Here is a 17,042-nt window from a genome sequence, read left to right as displayed (position 1 = left end):
TCAATATTCTGGGAATTTTAATCTAAGTATTTATTATAATGTATTGAAATTAGAAACACAATCAAATCAAAATATATATTTTTTGTATCTATGAAAATATTGGGTCTTATTTATTTGTTTACTGTATGACACTTTTTGTATTGTTTAATTATATATATATATATATATATATATATATATATATATATATAAACCAATACATAAAATAAAGTAGAATTCCTCATTGATTATTCATTTGGGAAGTCTTAAGTCTTTAACAATAGCAGATTGTTGACAGTCAGCCCCCCCAAACCTTTAGCCAAGTCACCAAGAGGAAATCAAGCTATGGCCAGAATAGAAGATGAAAGATTCTTCTACATGTTCAGCTGCAAGGTATCCCAGATTCATTTTCATCAATATTGTAGTATTTTCAGGTTTTCATTGTCATTTCAAGTCATTTCACATTCCTTAAATGTACTATCATTAGACCATAACCAATTTGATGGATAAAAGGACTCAGTTTTATGTATTAATTGTACACATGGTTGTACCATGAAGATGCTGTCAACCAAAACACTGAACTATTGAACCTGTGGAAGCAAAGTGACAGCAACATACTATTATTACTTTGACACAAAATGGTTGATTTCCTGAATCTAACTTCATGTTTACAACACCACATATATTTGAACCAGTTGCAAATGAAAGTGTGATCTGATATCTCTGTTGCTTGTGTTTGATCGATCCGTTTTACAGAAAAAAAACCTCTAAAGTTTCCAGTTGTTTACATTTTCTTTGATTAGTTTAAAACAGCACACCACAGATTGGTTGGATTTACGGTCACATTTTAGTGCAGGCTTTTTATATTTCGCTGACCCTCCTCTTCCTGAACCCTTTGCTGGTCTCTTGCAGCACCTGTGCAGATCTGTCAGGCAAAGTATTTGTTTACCCAGAGGAAACCAGCAGAGATCATGTGAAACTCCTCACGTGTAAAAAACACATTCAGCTCAGAGCTCTGCTTCGAGGTCAAAAAGCCTCTTTGCTCTTAACAGCGTATGCCCAAGTTTCATATTTCAGAGGACATTATTTGGCTCCTCCAAGAGATAGAGACACAGATTTCACGTCCCTCTCCTTTTCTCTGTTGCACTTAATAAACAAATAATACAATAAAAATTGTATACATTTACAGAGAAACAACTGAAAGCAAAACCAACGATTTTAGAAAATTTGTTTAATCCTTTAAAATCAGACATGAAAACATCACCACCACATAACTGAAACATGGTAGGAGGGAGAGGCGGCACATGTTGCATGACAAGGCATTTCCGTGACTCATATGTACATATACACATTTTATACACAGTAAAAATATAGTAATTGAAGCATAGAGGACAACCAGCAATGTTGGCTCCTAAGCCATGTGAAACATTCATGTAGAAAAAGAATGGGAGATTAACAACCCAGAATCATTGTGGAGAGAATACATCATATCACAATCTAAACATAGAATATAAAAAGGTGAAATTGTCTCAGTCTCCCCTTATAGGCAATACAAGCTATAAAGTTTCAGACATCCTTCTGTCAGTTTACATACAATCAACTAAAGTACATAATACAACTTTCATCATCTTAACCTACAGCAATCAGTCCTACTTTTAAATATACCTCTTGGAGCTGTAAGGTGGCAGTTTGTGGTATATATTGCATTTCTTTAAAGTCACTGTAGTGTCTACAACTGCCTGACGCAACCCTTAAAGCACCGAGCGGAAAATTTTCTTGTGCCACAATGTGGTACAGAACAAAGACAGACCTGTTTTGCAGCCACCAAATAACAAGTACTAACCATTTAGAGAAGTTAAAAGACAAAAAATTAAAATTCAGATATTACAAAATCTTGATTTGAGTGATTTTTTTTGTCTTGTTCTCGTTTTCTTGTCCAAATCAAATTCCAAGAGTGTTTCCTTTATTATCAATGAATGGAATTATTATTCTCAACCAATGTTTCTGAAATGATCAGATTTTAACATTTCAACAAACCCCAAGAAATACTTAAGTACATTATGGTATCTGGTGGTAAACAGCAGGTCATAAAAGGTATCACAACTTTACTATGCAGACATTTTAAAGGAATGTCATGTAGAATCTTGAAATGTTATCACTCATAAAGTAAACCAATGGTTTGATAAATCTAAAAAGTCTAACAAGGACTGCTTTTGTGACAGATGCAGTCTCTCAGACATGAAACTGTTGACTGGTGAAAACATCCAGTTTTTCTTTTATCCAAAGACAGATCCTTAAAACACAGGTCAGCCCAGCATTATGACCACATACAACATGTCAGTCCATAAAGGAGCATCTCGTTTAACTTTGACATTTGCCATACTAGACAGGAGCTCTTCACCCGTCTTTTCCTCTCTTTGGTGCCCTAACATTTTTAGAATACAGAAAAAGAAAACCTCAGTCCTAAATCCTCAACTCTGTGCATTTATTAACAATTTTCCTTCTTTTCATATTGACAACTCCCATTTCCCCCGCTCCCTCTCTGCTGCATAGACCACTTGTGCTTTAACACTGTAACAGCAATAACTCCGTAGATGAGATGATGTCGAGCTCTGCTACATTCACTAGGTAGTGAGTCAAACTTCTCTATCAGAAATCTCTGATGGTGTAAAAGCTTTCTTCCATCCTCCTCAGTAGCTTGTTTCTACCCCTAAACAATAAAATAACCAAAGTCTATTTTTTACAAAAAGCCACATAACACTAAGTTAAAAAAAAAAAAAAAAAAAGCAAAACACAAATACCTCCACAGTTAGTAACATTGGTCCAAGAGTGAATGTGGGCAGGAGTCATTTCTGTAACCAGCAGAAATGAATTTGAAACAGATATCCATATCATCTGTTGTGAGAACAAAAAATTAACTGCAGAAATGATGAGCCACAGTGATGACATAACCAAAAAAGGGGGCTGTGCTAGTGTTTGCTATAAAATCGGAAATTCTTTTAAACCCTCTCAACTGATTGGCTGGTTCAGATGCACGAATGGCAGTTTGGCGACTACAGCTGTAGAAGATAAGGCAGGTCTCCATGTGCGACAAGAGCATTAACCTTAAAAAAATATCAGTGATACATGAAAATGTTGAGGGACAGTAAGACGTGTGAAAGGCACAGACATGACAGACAACAGGCAGTAACTTAAAATTATTACTGTTCTTTTAAATTAACACTATAAATGTGTGAGCATTTTTTGTCCAGCACACATGGCCACATCAGACGGGGAGATTTTTAGGGTTTGTATAAATGTTGTCAAGTGTTTTAAGACACATTTTATGCAAGCAAAACCTAAAATACATTCAGCAGTGGCAAGATCTACGTAGCACCCCTGTGGCTTCTAGAAGAATAACTTATAATTTGAAATAAACCACTTCGCAGGTTTGGACGAACACATTCTTCTTTCCTTCCAACATGTAGTTTCAAACAAATACTGAACATCAACAGTTAGTAATGAGAAATGCATACTCGACTGGAGATGCAGCAGCAAGAGCTGATTGAATGATTTCTACGGATTACACTCTTAGTTCAACGTCTCTGCTGATGAGGAGTGCAGAGGGGAGTTGTACAAGTATGAACAGTACACTGAAGTGCAAGACACGGAAATGTGAGCTCACTTGGACTGTATGTGAACACAGAATATTCACCAGTCCCATGCAGACAAATGCCTTTCATGTGCTCTGGAGTGAGTGTGTTTGTGCTTATCTGTCTCTGCCCACTCTCTCTTTCTCATACGGTGGACTGCGGGCAGGAAGACAGGAAGACTGGCTCTTCACCATCCACTGGTTATGGGGACCTGGGCTTTTTTTTTTTTTTTTTTTAAATAATATACAATTCATTTTGTTTCATATGTCTTCTTGGCAAGCACCTGAAATAAATTTGTTTTGTAAATGTAGGACTGTAACAGCTACATCAAAGCTGCCAACTAAGGATCATAGGACTTTCTCTGGAACAGCAGTGGACTAATATGGACACATGGATGATGGTTTGGAAAGTTTGAACTCTACCACACCCTACAATCTCCTCATTGTCACAGTGTCTCTGCAGCTTTCAGCTTCATCCAGTGGCTCCTGTGAACGCTGCAGAGCTGAGAAAATAACAGCGGTGTGGTGGTGGATAGATGGATTTCATTCACTTTGTCCTTACATCCGCCCACCCCATTGTCCAGAAGTACCTCATCTCCGTAGATGGCAGGTGGTGTGTTGATGTTCTCTTTCACTGTGAAGTGAAATCCATACTCAATAAGCTTTTGAACTCATTTTGATGGCTTCAACAATAAAATTATAAATAACTTTTCAAACTTACAAAACAGATATTGGTCTCGGGGATTATGTCAGAAAGAGATACTACATCTTCATTTCCGGACAGGTTGGCAGAATTATCAGCAGCCCCTTCCGCCTCCAAACTGGCACAGAGAAAAAAAACAATTAGACTGAAATGTCTTAAAAAAGAAAAAGAAAATAATTATGTCTTATGTAATGACCCAACATTGTCTGAAATATGTGCTACTGCGCACCTGTGAAAGGCTTCCTTCTCAAGCTCAGTGTTTGCTGATTTGTGGACTTCCACTCCTACAGACCTACAAGGATAAACCAGAGTCAGAGCAGAAGGAGCTACAAACACTGGAAAAATGAAATGAAGGGGTAACGGTTTTACCGGAGGGGAGGAGAGGCGGAGGCAACTCCTGTGCTGCCTAGTGATGAGGTGGACAGGTTGGCTTCACAGTCAGCAGGATTATCAGCCAGCGGAGGCGTCCTCGGGACCAGATCTGGCTTTCCCAACTGCACACCTAAAATTGTTGTTAAAGAGGAAAGATTATGTCCAATTTGAACAACGGGATTCTTAATGTAGATAGGAATAAACTGGGGCAGGAACCCAGAGCTCTGCTGACCGTGATTACACTAGTAGTGATTTTGATAAACACAAATAATACCAGACCCGCAATTTTTTTCTTTCAAAAATAAAATCAAAGGTAAGCTCCAAATCATTGCCATAGGTTTACAGAATCAGCAAATGCACGTGTGAAGTGGTTTGTTTCATGTTATTCTTCTAGAATCTCTAGATCTTGCCACTGCTAAATGTATTTTCCATAGACTGGGCCATTACGCATAGTCTATAGATGTCCGTCTGAGCTTTTACAGCATATACAAGACATAACACCTTGTGCTGGCAATATCATTGGGCTAGAGCCTATTGCCCCGTCTTAAACAGCTTTCTGTGACCGATTCTCGGATATATCTGAAACATATTGTTGCTGTTAAAAAATGATCTTTCCCTGTGCTAGGAACAATCATAATCTGCCTTAACCCAAATGTTCAAACATTAAGACCGACAAATATGATCTTGATTTACTATTTACTCAAAATTTTCCACAGACTTTACTTTTTATATCTGTATATCCTTTTGTTTTCAATTCCCATGTCTTCAACTTTTCCCTGACCGTTTCCATCACCTGCCTCGTGTCACGCACCTGTGTGGAAAGCACGTGCTGCATCTTTGTGTAAATAAATGTCTTTTTAAGTGGGAGAACTTGCACAATTGTTGGCTGACTAAATACTTTTTTGCCCCACTGTATATGGCTTTTGGATTTTTATATCTTATAAAATTGTGTTTAAATATTCATTTTCAAAGTGCAATAATTATTCTAACCAGCCCGACCCAACCCCCATTTCATTATGTATATTTTTGTCTGACTCTATCCGTTCAAATCAAGTCACGCATCACTGCTAGTGATGCATCGGTTCTTACCACCGTCACCCTCTGACTCGGTGCTTTTAAAATGGCTGTGATAGACGTGTCTGGAGTCGACAGCAGACTGCCCTGTCCCGTAGGAGAGTGGGGTGGGAGCTCCCAGAGTGGGGGCCCTTCTAAGTCCTCCTTGACCTCCACCACGGCTCTTCTTAGATGGTGACGGTTTAACTGCACAAAATATTTGACATCATGAGCACAAGTCCTCATTAATTTAAAAAGAAAAAATACACACACATGCAAACTTACGTGGAATTTTCTTAAACACTGTGTTGCACATGAACTGCTGGAAACGCTCTGCATAAAAGCCAGGTCTGTGAACAGAAACCGTATCCTGAAAAAGAAAAACAGCAAGAGAAATATTAAAACTAGAGATACAATATTTATCAAGTAGCCTACCTTTGCAGTTTAAAAAAAAAAAAAAGGCACGAAAGATCTTTTCTTTAAAACATATTTTTGGTAGAGGATGGCAATGCCCAGGACTGTCACGTAGGTAGGAGCACAGGGTGATAAAATGGGGGAAGAAACCGGGATAGAAATATTAAAATAAAAAAATAAAAACTTTTTTTGATTAGTGAACAGTTTGCATCTCAAAATGATGTCAACTATTTTGCCAACTGTCACAAGCACATTGGAATGGTAAAGTTAGCAAAATGACAGTGGTAAATAGGGATGTTCTGTTCCAGAAATGTAAAAGCACCCACATTCTCCATCACCTAACCCTTGATCAACTCTAGGTTGTAATTGGTGGTAAATGCCAGCAGACATTAATGAACTGAAGTAACGCGGTAAAAAAAAAAAAAAAGGGGGATACCGGTAGGTCAAAGCATATGTACGATATATAAAAAAATAAATAAACATTAAAAAAACAATAATTTATTGTTAAAGTTATTGGTCCTAAAGTTGGTTCTACGAGCTGTTTCTGTTTGTTTTGGCTTAATCTTTGTTCAATAAATACTGATATGTTAGTGTTTGTTGTCATCTGAGGTTGCGTCCAGCTAAGTTTAAGATCTAATAAAGAGCACATTGTAAAAAAAACAACAAAAACTTAGGCTCTTACCCCATCATGGACCAAGGCCTTCCAGGAGTGCTCCAACTTCTTAATAAACCTAAATAATATAAACATATTGAACATATAATGTAACTTACATAAATGGGTACATGATACTAATTAATTAAAAGCAAATGTATTTACAAGGTACTAAATTCAATGCTTTAAGTTATTTACCTGTAGGACTGGAGAATGTCAATGATGCCAATGTAGATGAGCAACCTCTCTCCTTTTGAATTGCGAGCTGGAATACCTCCCATGCTGGAAAATCAACACCAAAGAGACAAAATGTTACATTATATGCCACTTTTTTTATGGACTGCACTACAAACATTTATACATAAGTAAAGTCAAACACAAGTGGTGGTCACACTTACTGATCCTCTGAGTCAAAGGTTCCCTTCCCTCGAGCCTCCCCCTGGATGGACTCCATGGCTGTACAGTACAGACTTTTCTGGGCTTGTGGCCTACGCTGATCTGGAGTCACCGCACCCTCCAACACTACACCATCCCCGGAAATGCCTCCACTTCGCTCCCTTTCTCTATTTGCCTGGTATATGTTGTGGACCCCCATCAACAGACTGTAATCCATGATCTTGAAACTCTGCAAGAGCTGTAGAAAACACTCAAATCAGACACGTTCTATCGATAATTATCCATGACATCTTAAACTATTGAATCAGCAATGTTATTGACTCTATGATCAAGTTTTGAATGCTTAAATAACATAAGGTGGTGGATAAAGGATGCATTTCAGGAGCAGTACATTTTCAGGAAGCAGGGCCTTTTCCACCAAAACAGAACCACTGCTAGTTTGGAATTATTACTAAACCTGGCACCAGTTTTTTGCTTTTCCAATACTGCTGCTTAACAAAGCACTGGTTCAGAGCCAGGAACACTGGACCTTTGCTGGTACCAAAAACTTGCTGGATAAGAGGCAAGAACTGTGTACATCGTGGACAAGTGGCGGGATTATGTCTCCAACCAAAATCCTTTGACTGCCACTGTTAATAATCATGTCTGTATCCAGCTAGTAAGAAAGATACTAATGAGAAGGAATTCACAAACAAAAGGACACCAAAATATAGAAAAGCTATTCAAAAGGGCAGTTTTCGGCTTAATTTAAAAACAGTGTGGGGTGTTTCAGTAACACTTATGCATGTTTATGGATCCCACTCAACACTCGGAATAAATCATGACAATGTTCATAAATATTAGTCAACATTTGGAAGCACATTTGTTATTGAACGCTGTCCAAAGTACTGCAGACAATTTCTCTCACAGCAAGACTTTCAAACTGAATTTAAAAAACAAAAAGCGCATTTGCATTGTTATGAATATTAACTTAATAAATATTGCCAAAGTTTCCGTATCACATTTTGACATTTATGGATGCCGCTGATAACAGCGGGTATAAATCCAGTTTTTAGCTGCATTCATATATGCAGCATTTGGAAATCTAGACACTTGTTTTGAAGGAAAACTGTTCTCATCTGTCTTTTGTCAACGGTGGTCTTCTACAGAATTTCCCAGTACAGGAAAGGGAGGTTGAACAATGGATAGAACATAATGATGTAATGGTTCCGTGTATAGAAACACAAACCAGTTCTAAGTTCAAATGCAAAACCAGCTCCAAACTGGTTCTAGGATCACTGCTGGTTCCAGGTTGGTTGAACAGAGGTATTTGTAGTTTTTTCCTTGACCACATCCATTATAATCCCAGGAACCAGGGGCTTAAAACAGCACCTAAGGGAGAAATTTCAGCCCTAAAAATGGCCCTCGTAGAGATCAGTATTTTTGAGGGAATACCTGAAACCTGTCTATATAATTTTCTCGATATAGATGTCTCTGTTGCTTATCTTCTGACATCCTGACATGCGACCCACCCTGACCACCTCAGTGTCTGCTGTCTACACCTGTTTACATAAGTGTCTCTGTAGTCCATCGACTTATGATGTATCAGTCATTTGTACATAGAACTCTTAGTTCTTCAGTTAGCAGATAATGACTAATAATATCTTGTTTTTTGTACCACTGACATCATAGCTGTGCCTCTCCTCTCTCTCTGTTCTTCATCCTGTCTTGCCTTTTCCTGCTCTACCCAGCAGCCCTTCAGCAGGAGGGTTTCCCCCTCATGAGCCAGGTCCTGCTCAAGGTTTATTCCCTCTTCTTCCCTGTAAACATTGTTTGGGGGTCATGTTTTGGGTCTCTGGAAATCACCTAGAGACAACTTGTAATGTAAAAGCACTATTTAAATAAAATTTGTGCAGCAATCAATTTATGATTAAAGTCACTTTTTTTATTTTTGCTAAATCTTCTTTTATTTTTTTTTAATTCAATCTCAGGTTTTGTATTTTGACATTAAAATTAAACTAAATATCCTTCTATCTTTTTAAAGAGTTATAAATTTGTTACACAATTTGATAAATGTAAAAATGATTTGATAAAGTAAAGACATGACAAGAAAAACAAATTTGTTGTTTTATCAATTTCCCAGTCTTACATTTGACCTAAACAATGTGACGCAAAAACAAAGAGATAAAAAGCAGACAGTACATACATGTGATAAACAGATATTAACCAGCATTTCTTTAAATTTTGGTAATCTTGAGAAAGAAAACTAAGAGTGACAGGAGAACAAGGACTAGTTAATATAAAAATGATATAGAAAATGTTAATGTGACCCATTAGTTGCTATTTAAGATCAATAAACCCCCCTCCAAAAAAAGACTTTCTAAGTCATCAAAATGAATGGCTCCAGTATCATGTCAACTGCTATCATCCCTCAACATAAAACAAAGCATCAGCTTTGATAAACTCGATGTTCTACTTGTTCCCAACATGATCTGTTTTAATGAGGATATTATAATATATTCTGCTAGTACGTTATGACAGCTTGTGAACTAATTTTAAGATTTTAACGCACAATGCTTGAATAAAAATTGCTTTTAAAAACAAGAAAACAAAAAAAGTGTGTCTGTGACTCACCAAGCAGTCCCTCTGAATAGTCTTGCAAAGGGCATTAAAGTTGTCGGCCTCGAGCAGCAGGCCATCGGGCAGGTCCTGGATGAAGTCCAGGTCTTTGTACGTGGGGACAGCCTTGTCTCGTTCCTTAGGAGAGGCTCGTCTCTTATATGTGGAGCCTTTCAGGTCGTATTTGAGGTGCATGGGGACGATCCTTGGAAGAAGATTGTTCATGACAACAATACGGATATTCTTCCCACCTGCCTGAACGCAGTAAAGTCCATAGAATTTAGGTAGCAAGGTGCGCTTGTTTTGGTTTATATTCTGGAAAGGAAAAGGGAATACAGAAAACCATTAAGATATGCCATTTACCTAAACCTCGTCCTAATAATTACAATTATAAAACCCCATTTTTATGAATCTTTACACAATGCTAAAGAAAATCATCTCTAAATTGTTCATTAATTTGAACATTTAAAAAATAGAACTAGTTAGTAAAAAAAAAAGGGTATTTTTATTATTATCTTATATCATTATTTGTCTACCATTGCATTAAGAAAACCTAGATTCTAGGTTTTTCAGTTTTAAGTGCATTACATCAGTTTTTAGGACTTATAAACTGATGTAACACACTTCAAAATGAGAAGGGAAGCAATCTTACCACTGGGTTGCATCACTCTTCCTTTTTATTACAGTTTATTTGAAAAGTAAGATTACTTTGCCATGGTCACTGATGCAACACTATACTTTCCACTGGATTTTCATACTTTCCACTGGCTTTGCATGATTTCCACTGGCGTTTGCAACTCTTATGGCATGGTTTTTTTTTAAATTCATCTTTGGTATGCAGAGCCCAAGTTTGTTACTTCAAATCAAAGTTGAAAAATGGATGCACCTGAACCCAACAGTGGATAAAGCTTTTCCAAAGTACTCTTGGGCAATGGGGCTGTATTGATTACGGTGTCGTGACAGGATCTCATCCAGTAAGGTCTGAGGGTTTTCAACCTACACCATGAAACACTGAAATATCCCCAAACTCTAGGATTCTTTTCAAAATATCATGCACCTCAGAGATTAAAGACAAAGTTTTTGATTTTGAATTGAATTGAATTTTGAACTGAGAAATGTATAATTTTTTAATCAATGATGCTCTGGTGGATCAGAAAGTAGTGAGCACGAACCCATGCTTTTATGGAAAAACAAGGCCTTCTGAAGTTCTGACACTGTCAACTGTCAACTGTAATCTCTTGATGGTAGAAGTTTCTACATTTTTTTTTCAATTTTTCTCCCCATCTTTGCCTCTTATACCTTTTTAAGCAGCATTGCCTTCTGTTTGTTCACATTTCCTATATACAAGGAATGTGGCCAGTGATGCCCATCATTCCTTTTTTATTTGTAACCATTTAAGGCTAAATTTTTTTTTAAACAAATTCCAAATTAAACATTTACTTTATACTTCAGAATACTTCCTGACTTTTATGGAAATAGGAATTGTAGTCACGACTGGTACTTTCTACTCTATCTGGACTCACCATGAAGTAACCTGGTAGAAGTTTCTGGAGAAACTCTGCCTCCTTATGCTGAACAGTCTTGATGATGAACTCATCATCACTGGAAACATAGAAGAGGGATCCGCTGGCTCCAGAGTTCGACAGTTCAATCAGTGGCTCATTACACAAAGAATACTTCAAAGAAAAGAGATGTCTGCGTTAGTAACACATCAAAAAAGCTTGGGTTTGAATCCTCTAGATAAAACAATGGTAACATCTATGTTTCTTGACAGAAGCACATTTTGAAACCTGACCCGATTCCTGATTAGACAGTTTTATTTATTGCCATAGGTGAAGACCAAAAACATGATTTCTAACTGCAGGAAGGGTTTTTTAACACTGATATTAGAGAAAGGGAGATGCGAGAGAAGGAAATAAAAGGACATTAATGCAAAATTTGATGAAAACTTAACAGCTTAATATCCACTCTGCGTTGGTGCAAACCCATACTCACAGAGCCAATACATCTTGTAACATTATACATAAAAATCCCCAGTGAACAAGAGCACCATGAATCCTCCTTGGCTGGTTATACTTGCTAGAAAGGCTGAAATCCACAACTACCACAACTATAGTTGTGAATATAGGGAGTATGCATGGTGTCAGTACTCACCAGGTAGTCATCTGGCCGGATGCCAAACAGCTCTCTGAAGTAACGGAAAGCAATAGGAGCATAGGTCTTAAAACGAAAGTCACTGTAGTGATGAGCAGGGGTCAGGTTGCTGCCTTCACTGAAAACACATGACACAAAGTTGGAAAAAAGCAAGAGTCAGGAGGTCTGTTAAGCTAAGGAAAAAGAAGAAAAAAAAACCTTAATCTTTCCAACAACATTACTCATTTTACCAACCCAGGGAAGAAGATGCTCTCGACCACCACAAAGTCCTGCATAAGAACATCTCTTTCTGCCTTTTGGCTTAAACTGCCAACTGTGTGAGTGATGCCCAATTGGATTGCACCTTTCAGGGCAGATGACGTGGTCTAAAGAGGTCAGGGAGAAAGTAGAGCAAGCAGTTGAACAAACAGTACTTCACCCATGTCATTTCTACCATTTCACTTATTGTTTATGTACTTTTAGTGAAAGAAACTTGAAAATGTAAAGTAGAACAAAAACAGCGGACACATGTTCCTACTTTTTTGTATGTGGTCTCTCCTGTGGTGGTCTCCACCCCCCTGTGTCCAATGGTCTTCTTCATACTCTGAGTCGTGCCTGAGGAGCCAGGCATCTGATGGAGAGAAACAACATCAGGCGGTCAGATGTGTGTGTGTGTGTGTGTGTGTGTGTGTGTGTGTGTATTTGTCCATGTAAACACGGAACACAAAGAGCGAACTGTACAGAGTGAATGTTTTCCTATGCCAGATGTTTTCATACTACAGAACATTTTTTATTCATCCCATACTGGATAAAAATCTTAACATGACAACCATATCCTGTTACAACCAGTCAATTTCTGACCTAACGCATTCCTGTTCCTGTAAAATCAAATTTTGAAGACAGTTATTCCAATATTTGCAACAGCAACTGGCTGCTTAAATGACGGACCGCTTTGCAAGACATGAAACTTGGATCATTAACAAACTTAAGAGTCTCGGAAAGACCTTATTTGTGTTCAATTCACATCAGGAGGGGTGGCAGAGGGAGACTGCTGGTCATATTTGTGCAACACGATTTGGGCGCTTCTCAAATCCTGTTGTTATTCAGCATGGATCCACCAACCACCCCGTCTCCTGCATCATCCAGCCCTTTTGGGGGATGCCTTTTCACTTATTTATTCACTTGTAATCACTTGTGTTCACTCTTCCACATGAAATCTTTGGTGACTGATAACTAAAGTTGCTGTTACCTCTATGCAATTGTGAGTTCTCTAAACCTGCTGTCCTTCCTTTGGCAGGTCCAACATTTAAATGACTTCATGCAGAGATCTTTTAAAGCGATTTGTCTTATCCTTACCTCTGCAGGGGCCATTTTTCGAATACTGCTGGTCCCTGAAGACAGAAAAACAAGTTAAGCCATGATCTACAATATGAAGTAAACAATGCATCTAGAAACGGTCTCAAAAAAAGAAAGAAATTACTGGACAACTTCCTAAAATCTAGGTAAATGGAAATCCATGCAGTCAGTGTAAAGTTAATACATGAAATAAATTCCAAGTGTCTGAATTAGAAACGTTTGTCATGGAATAATTTCTTAATGGCTGTTTATGAAACCCTCTGATATTTGATTAGTGGGGCTATTTTCAGCATTGGCTGATGACCACAGGACTAATGATGTGTCCAGACCTAAATGTGGCCACAGTTACTAACTGCTGCACTGAAACACCAGCTCTACATGAACTGGAACTATTTCTCCCCAGGGCTGGCTGCTCCATTTTCATCTGCTGCCTGAAGATGTATGTCAACATCACTACATCCTTGCATGGAGAAGAAATGAACAAAAAAAGTCCAAAAGTATACATCTTGAAAGTTAAAAGGCAACACCCGGCAAATATCACTGGCTGTTTATAAAATGCAATGGCTAAAAGCCAAAGATAAAAGGTGAAATGAGAAATTTGAGGCCTTGGGTAAGACAGGCACATGACTGACTCCTTACATAAATTTGCTGTATAAACTTACAACCTCGCCCACTATGGAATCATCCACCGGTAACCAATAGCAACATCTTCATCGATACAGCAGCAACACCAATGAACATATATAGGTATGTGCTGAGGACAAAGGATTATACACCTGCAACCTGCGCAACAATCCTGTTTGTGAAAGATTCATATCTGCCCCACAGATCAGTCCATCTGATCCACAGAAAGACGGCATTTCAACACAAGAAAAGTGCGAGTATCATTAATCAGGCAGAACCGTTGAATACCATGCATCTGTACTTGGTTAACAGTAACACAGTGCAATCCATCGGGAAACAATGAGCATTATTCTGCCCACATCCTCTCTCACTATGCAAAAACAACACAATATATCATTACTACTCATGCAGATCTGCTCAAACACACACACTAACCCACACCCATGCAGCTACCTCGCTGTAACGCTCTCCTCCAGAACCGAGTCCTTATATCTGTGGAGCAGGACATGGTCAGCCTAACTGCCTTATCCAGGTGAGCATGTAAGCACCACTGAACACATTAAACATTATAAAAATGTTTTATCTATAGTTGACAAGTAAGTTATTAAAAAATAAATATATATATAAAAAAAAAAACACACACACTTCCAGGTACATCTTTAGTAAGTACGTTTGCTGCACAATTTGCTACTCTCTTCATCATTCACAGAGCAACTCATGGTTTTAAACCAGTTATTGATTAAATAATTAATTATTTGTCAGATTATACCATACTTTAAGGATAGTAATCTTAGCTCTAGTTCCAATCACTTTGAGATTTTCCAAAAAGTCAATGAAGAACTTGTTAATAACATACAATGTGCAGCAGATTTGGGATAGGAATTACACTAACCTAATTACTTAACATCATCATGGTTCATCAGTCTTACGACAATAGCCCAACCATCTGTTCTTTTCTGTTTACTAATTACTTCTCTGCCAGCTTTTTCCCCAAGTAGCCTGCAGCTGAACATTAATATGGGACACGTACATGCTTTTGAGATAATTTAGAGCCAGTAGAGTCCGTAAATATACTGCTTCTTGGCCCAAATAGGAAACAAGGTCAAAAAGGGCTGGAATAGAAATCCCATTATGTTACTGTCACTCAAGTGTCAGAGTATGTGTGTTTGATATAGTGCTGCATCTTGTATTTGTACTGTCTCGCTGCTATGCTGGAGTCACAGTGGTGCTGTTAAGTCACTATTTTTATTCACTGACACAGACAGGAGGAGGAAGAGAAGCTGCTCTATACCCAAGCACGGTAATGAGAAGCACACAACTAAACAGATTAGTAAGAAGCGTGTCCCCATCATCTGTTCATTTATCTCAAAATAAGAAACCTCACACAGCACGTGAGTATCCTAACCATCACTCTGTTTACTCAGTGGAAACTGAGCCCAACATTGAACTATTCACTGTAATTACATCTGAAATTAATGATCCCAGACAAAGCTGGCATCAGCTGAAGCAGGACCGTGAGGTAAAGGAATAAAGTATGTTTTTTAACCACATAAGCGTCACAAGCCTGCGTCACTGGCTGAAGGAATGTTTCATATAAAAGGAAGAAAAAAAAAATCAAGACTTTTCAGATGGAGCATCAAATAAACTATGAAATCTCGGAAAAAGACTGATTTGAGGGTGGGAGATGACAGATGGAAAATTATTTAAGGTTTACTATAAAAGTGACTGAAATAGACTGAGGAAGAGGAGGGATGAAACAGGAGAGGAAGGCACAAACTATTGCGGATTTCTCATGGATCAAATGTTTTCCTGAACCACAAATTAGTAATTTACTAAATGGTGATCTTTAGTGTGAATTTGCTTCATTATTGTACAAAAACTAGACAATATCAACGCGCCTGCCGGGTTAATGGGCACATTTATATACCAATGTAGAATCCCTTTTAGAATGTAGAATTCCCTTTTAACCATGTTATCAACATCTAAACACGTCACCCCTCAAACACAGTTGGTCTGGTAACAACAGATTAGTAAATTCGACAACAAAATCCCGGTTGAGGAGAATCAAACAAGCTGCAGGAGCTAATTATCGTGTTGGGCTCAAATCCTCCATGCTAACAGCTAACTGAGCTAATCGGGATTTTAAAAAGCCACATAACCACCACAAATCACAATTTTGGCCGCAGAGTAAACTCTACTACTCCGTCTGTACCGTAGTTTTCAAATAACAAAGGGAGAATAAATGAATCAGATACCTGCCGGGACTGTTGATCCCGAGTCTGCTGTTCCAGCAGTCGCCATTACGGTGGAACTGCAGCTCCCTCAGCCCGGCAGCAGCAGCGGCGCAGCGGCACAGCAGCGCCCCCCCGCGGCCGGGACAGGAAATGCCGGGCTCTCAGTTTCACTGCAGAGCGCTGGTGCCTCCGGCGGTACAGCCGAGGGAAAGCGGATCAGAAAACGGCAACAAGGCAAACGTCAAAACAAAATGTTAAAGGGGACCTATTATGGCATGTAATATCTATTTTAAACAGGCCTTGAATGTCTTAAAAACAAGCTTTTGATTGTTTTTGCTAAATAAATTAGAAATTCAGCCTCTGAGGAATGTCTTTATCATCTCATTCTCTAACCTCATTCTCTATGCGGGATTCTGAGTGGGAGGGGAGGCTATTTGGCCCTTTTCCACTAGTACCTACTCAGCTTGCTTCTACCCGCCACGCCCTCATCTTGTGCTTTTCCATTATGGGCCAAGGCGGGTGGAGCCGTGCCAAGCAGATACTTTTTCTGTAACCATTCTGCCGAGGTTCTAACCGGGCTGAGCTGGCACTATATCTGACGTCACCACCCTCCACGCCTCTGATTGATCGGGGGGGGCGGGGCCGTCAGACGTTTGAATCAGGAAGCGGGAGTCAGCGCAAGAGCGACTCGCAGCTCGCGGCGATTTTATTATACAGCGCAAACGTCTGTTTGGTGATCCAACTCTGAGGTGCAGATGTTCATAAACCTGGTGGATGACGAGAGAATTAAAAAGGGATCTAGACGGGCGATAAGGAACGATCAGATCTACCAGGAGCTCTGTTTTACTCTCAGCCGCTCGCGGCTCCAGCTGATTTCTCATCTGCGCGGACACGAAC

At 38.7% G+C, this 17,042-nt stretch overlaps 1 protein-coding gene across 1 annotated transcript; it reads right to left on the bottom strand.

The window, feature by feature from the left end:
* Window positions 1-1,219: 1,219 nt before the first annotated feature.
* Window positions 1,220-16,247, bottom strand: LOC133431908 (phosphatidylinositol 4-phosphate 5-kinase type-1 alpha-like). The gene is made up of 16 exons (XM_061716844.1): window positions 16,167-16,247; window positions 13,288-13,322; window positions 12,470-12,562; window positions 12,187-12,317; window positions 11,953-12,070; window positions 11,322-11,474; window positions 9,814-10,113; window positions 7,203-7,438; window positions 7,003-7,086; window positions 6,835-6,883; window positions 6,024-6,108; window positions 5,775-5,945; window positions 4,683-4,815; window positions 4,543-4,605; window positions 4,332-4,431; window positions 1,220-4,244 (listed from the first exon to the last, which is right to left on the bottom strand). The coding sequence occupies exons 1-16, from the start codon at window positions 16,210-16,212 to the stop codon at window positions 4,242-4,244; spliced, it is 1,800 nt and encodes a 599-aa protein (XP_061572828.1). The 5' UTR covers window positions 16,213-16,247; the 3' UTR covers window positions 1,220-4,241.
* Between the last annotated feature and the right edge of the window lie 795 nt (window positions 16,248-17,042).

The sequence above is a fragment of the Cololabis saira genome, chromosome 3 (assembly GCF_033807715.1).
Source record: "Cololabis saira isolate AMF1-May2022 chromosome 3, fColSai1.1, whole genome shotgun sequence".
NCBI lineage: Eukaryota > Metazoa > Chordata > Actinopteri > Beloniformes > Belonidae > Cololabis > Cololabis saira.
Note: the sequence above shows the minus strand (reverse complement) of the source record. Positions and strands in the feature narration are given on the sequence as shown.

What these genes read in the sequence shown, in the direction of transcription:
- LOC133431908 (XM_061716844.1), bottom strand. Translation starts at nt 16,212, where the DNA reads ATGGCGACTGCTGGAACAGCAGACTCGGGATCAACAGTCCCGGCAG. An exon ending in AGGCCTTGGTCCATGATGGG is followed by an intron (nt 6,109 to 6,834) that starts GTAAGAGCCTAA and finishes TTTCTTTTTCAG; the next exon opens with GATACGGTTTCTGTTCACAG. An exon ending in AGTGTTTAAGAAAATTCCAC is followed by an intron (nt 5,946 to 6,023) that starts GTAAGTTTGCAT and finishes TATTTTGTGCAG; the next exon opens with TTAAACCGTCACCATCTAAG.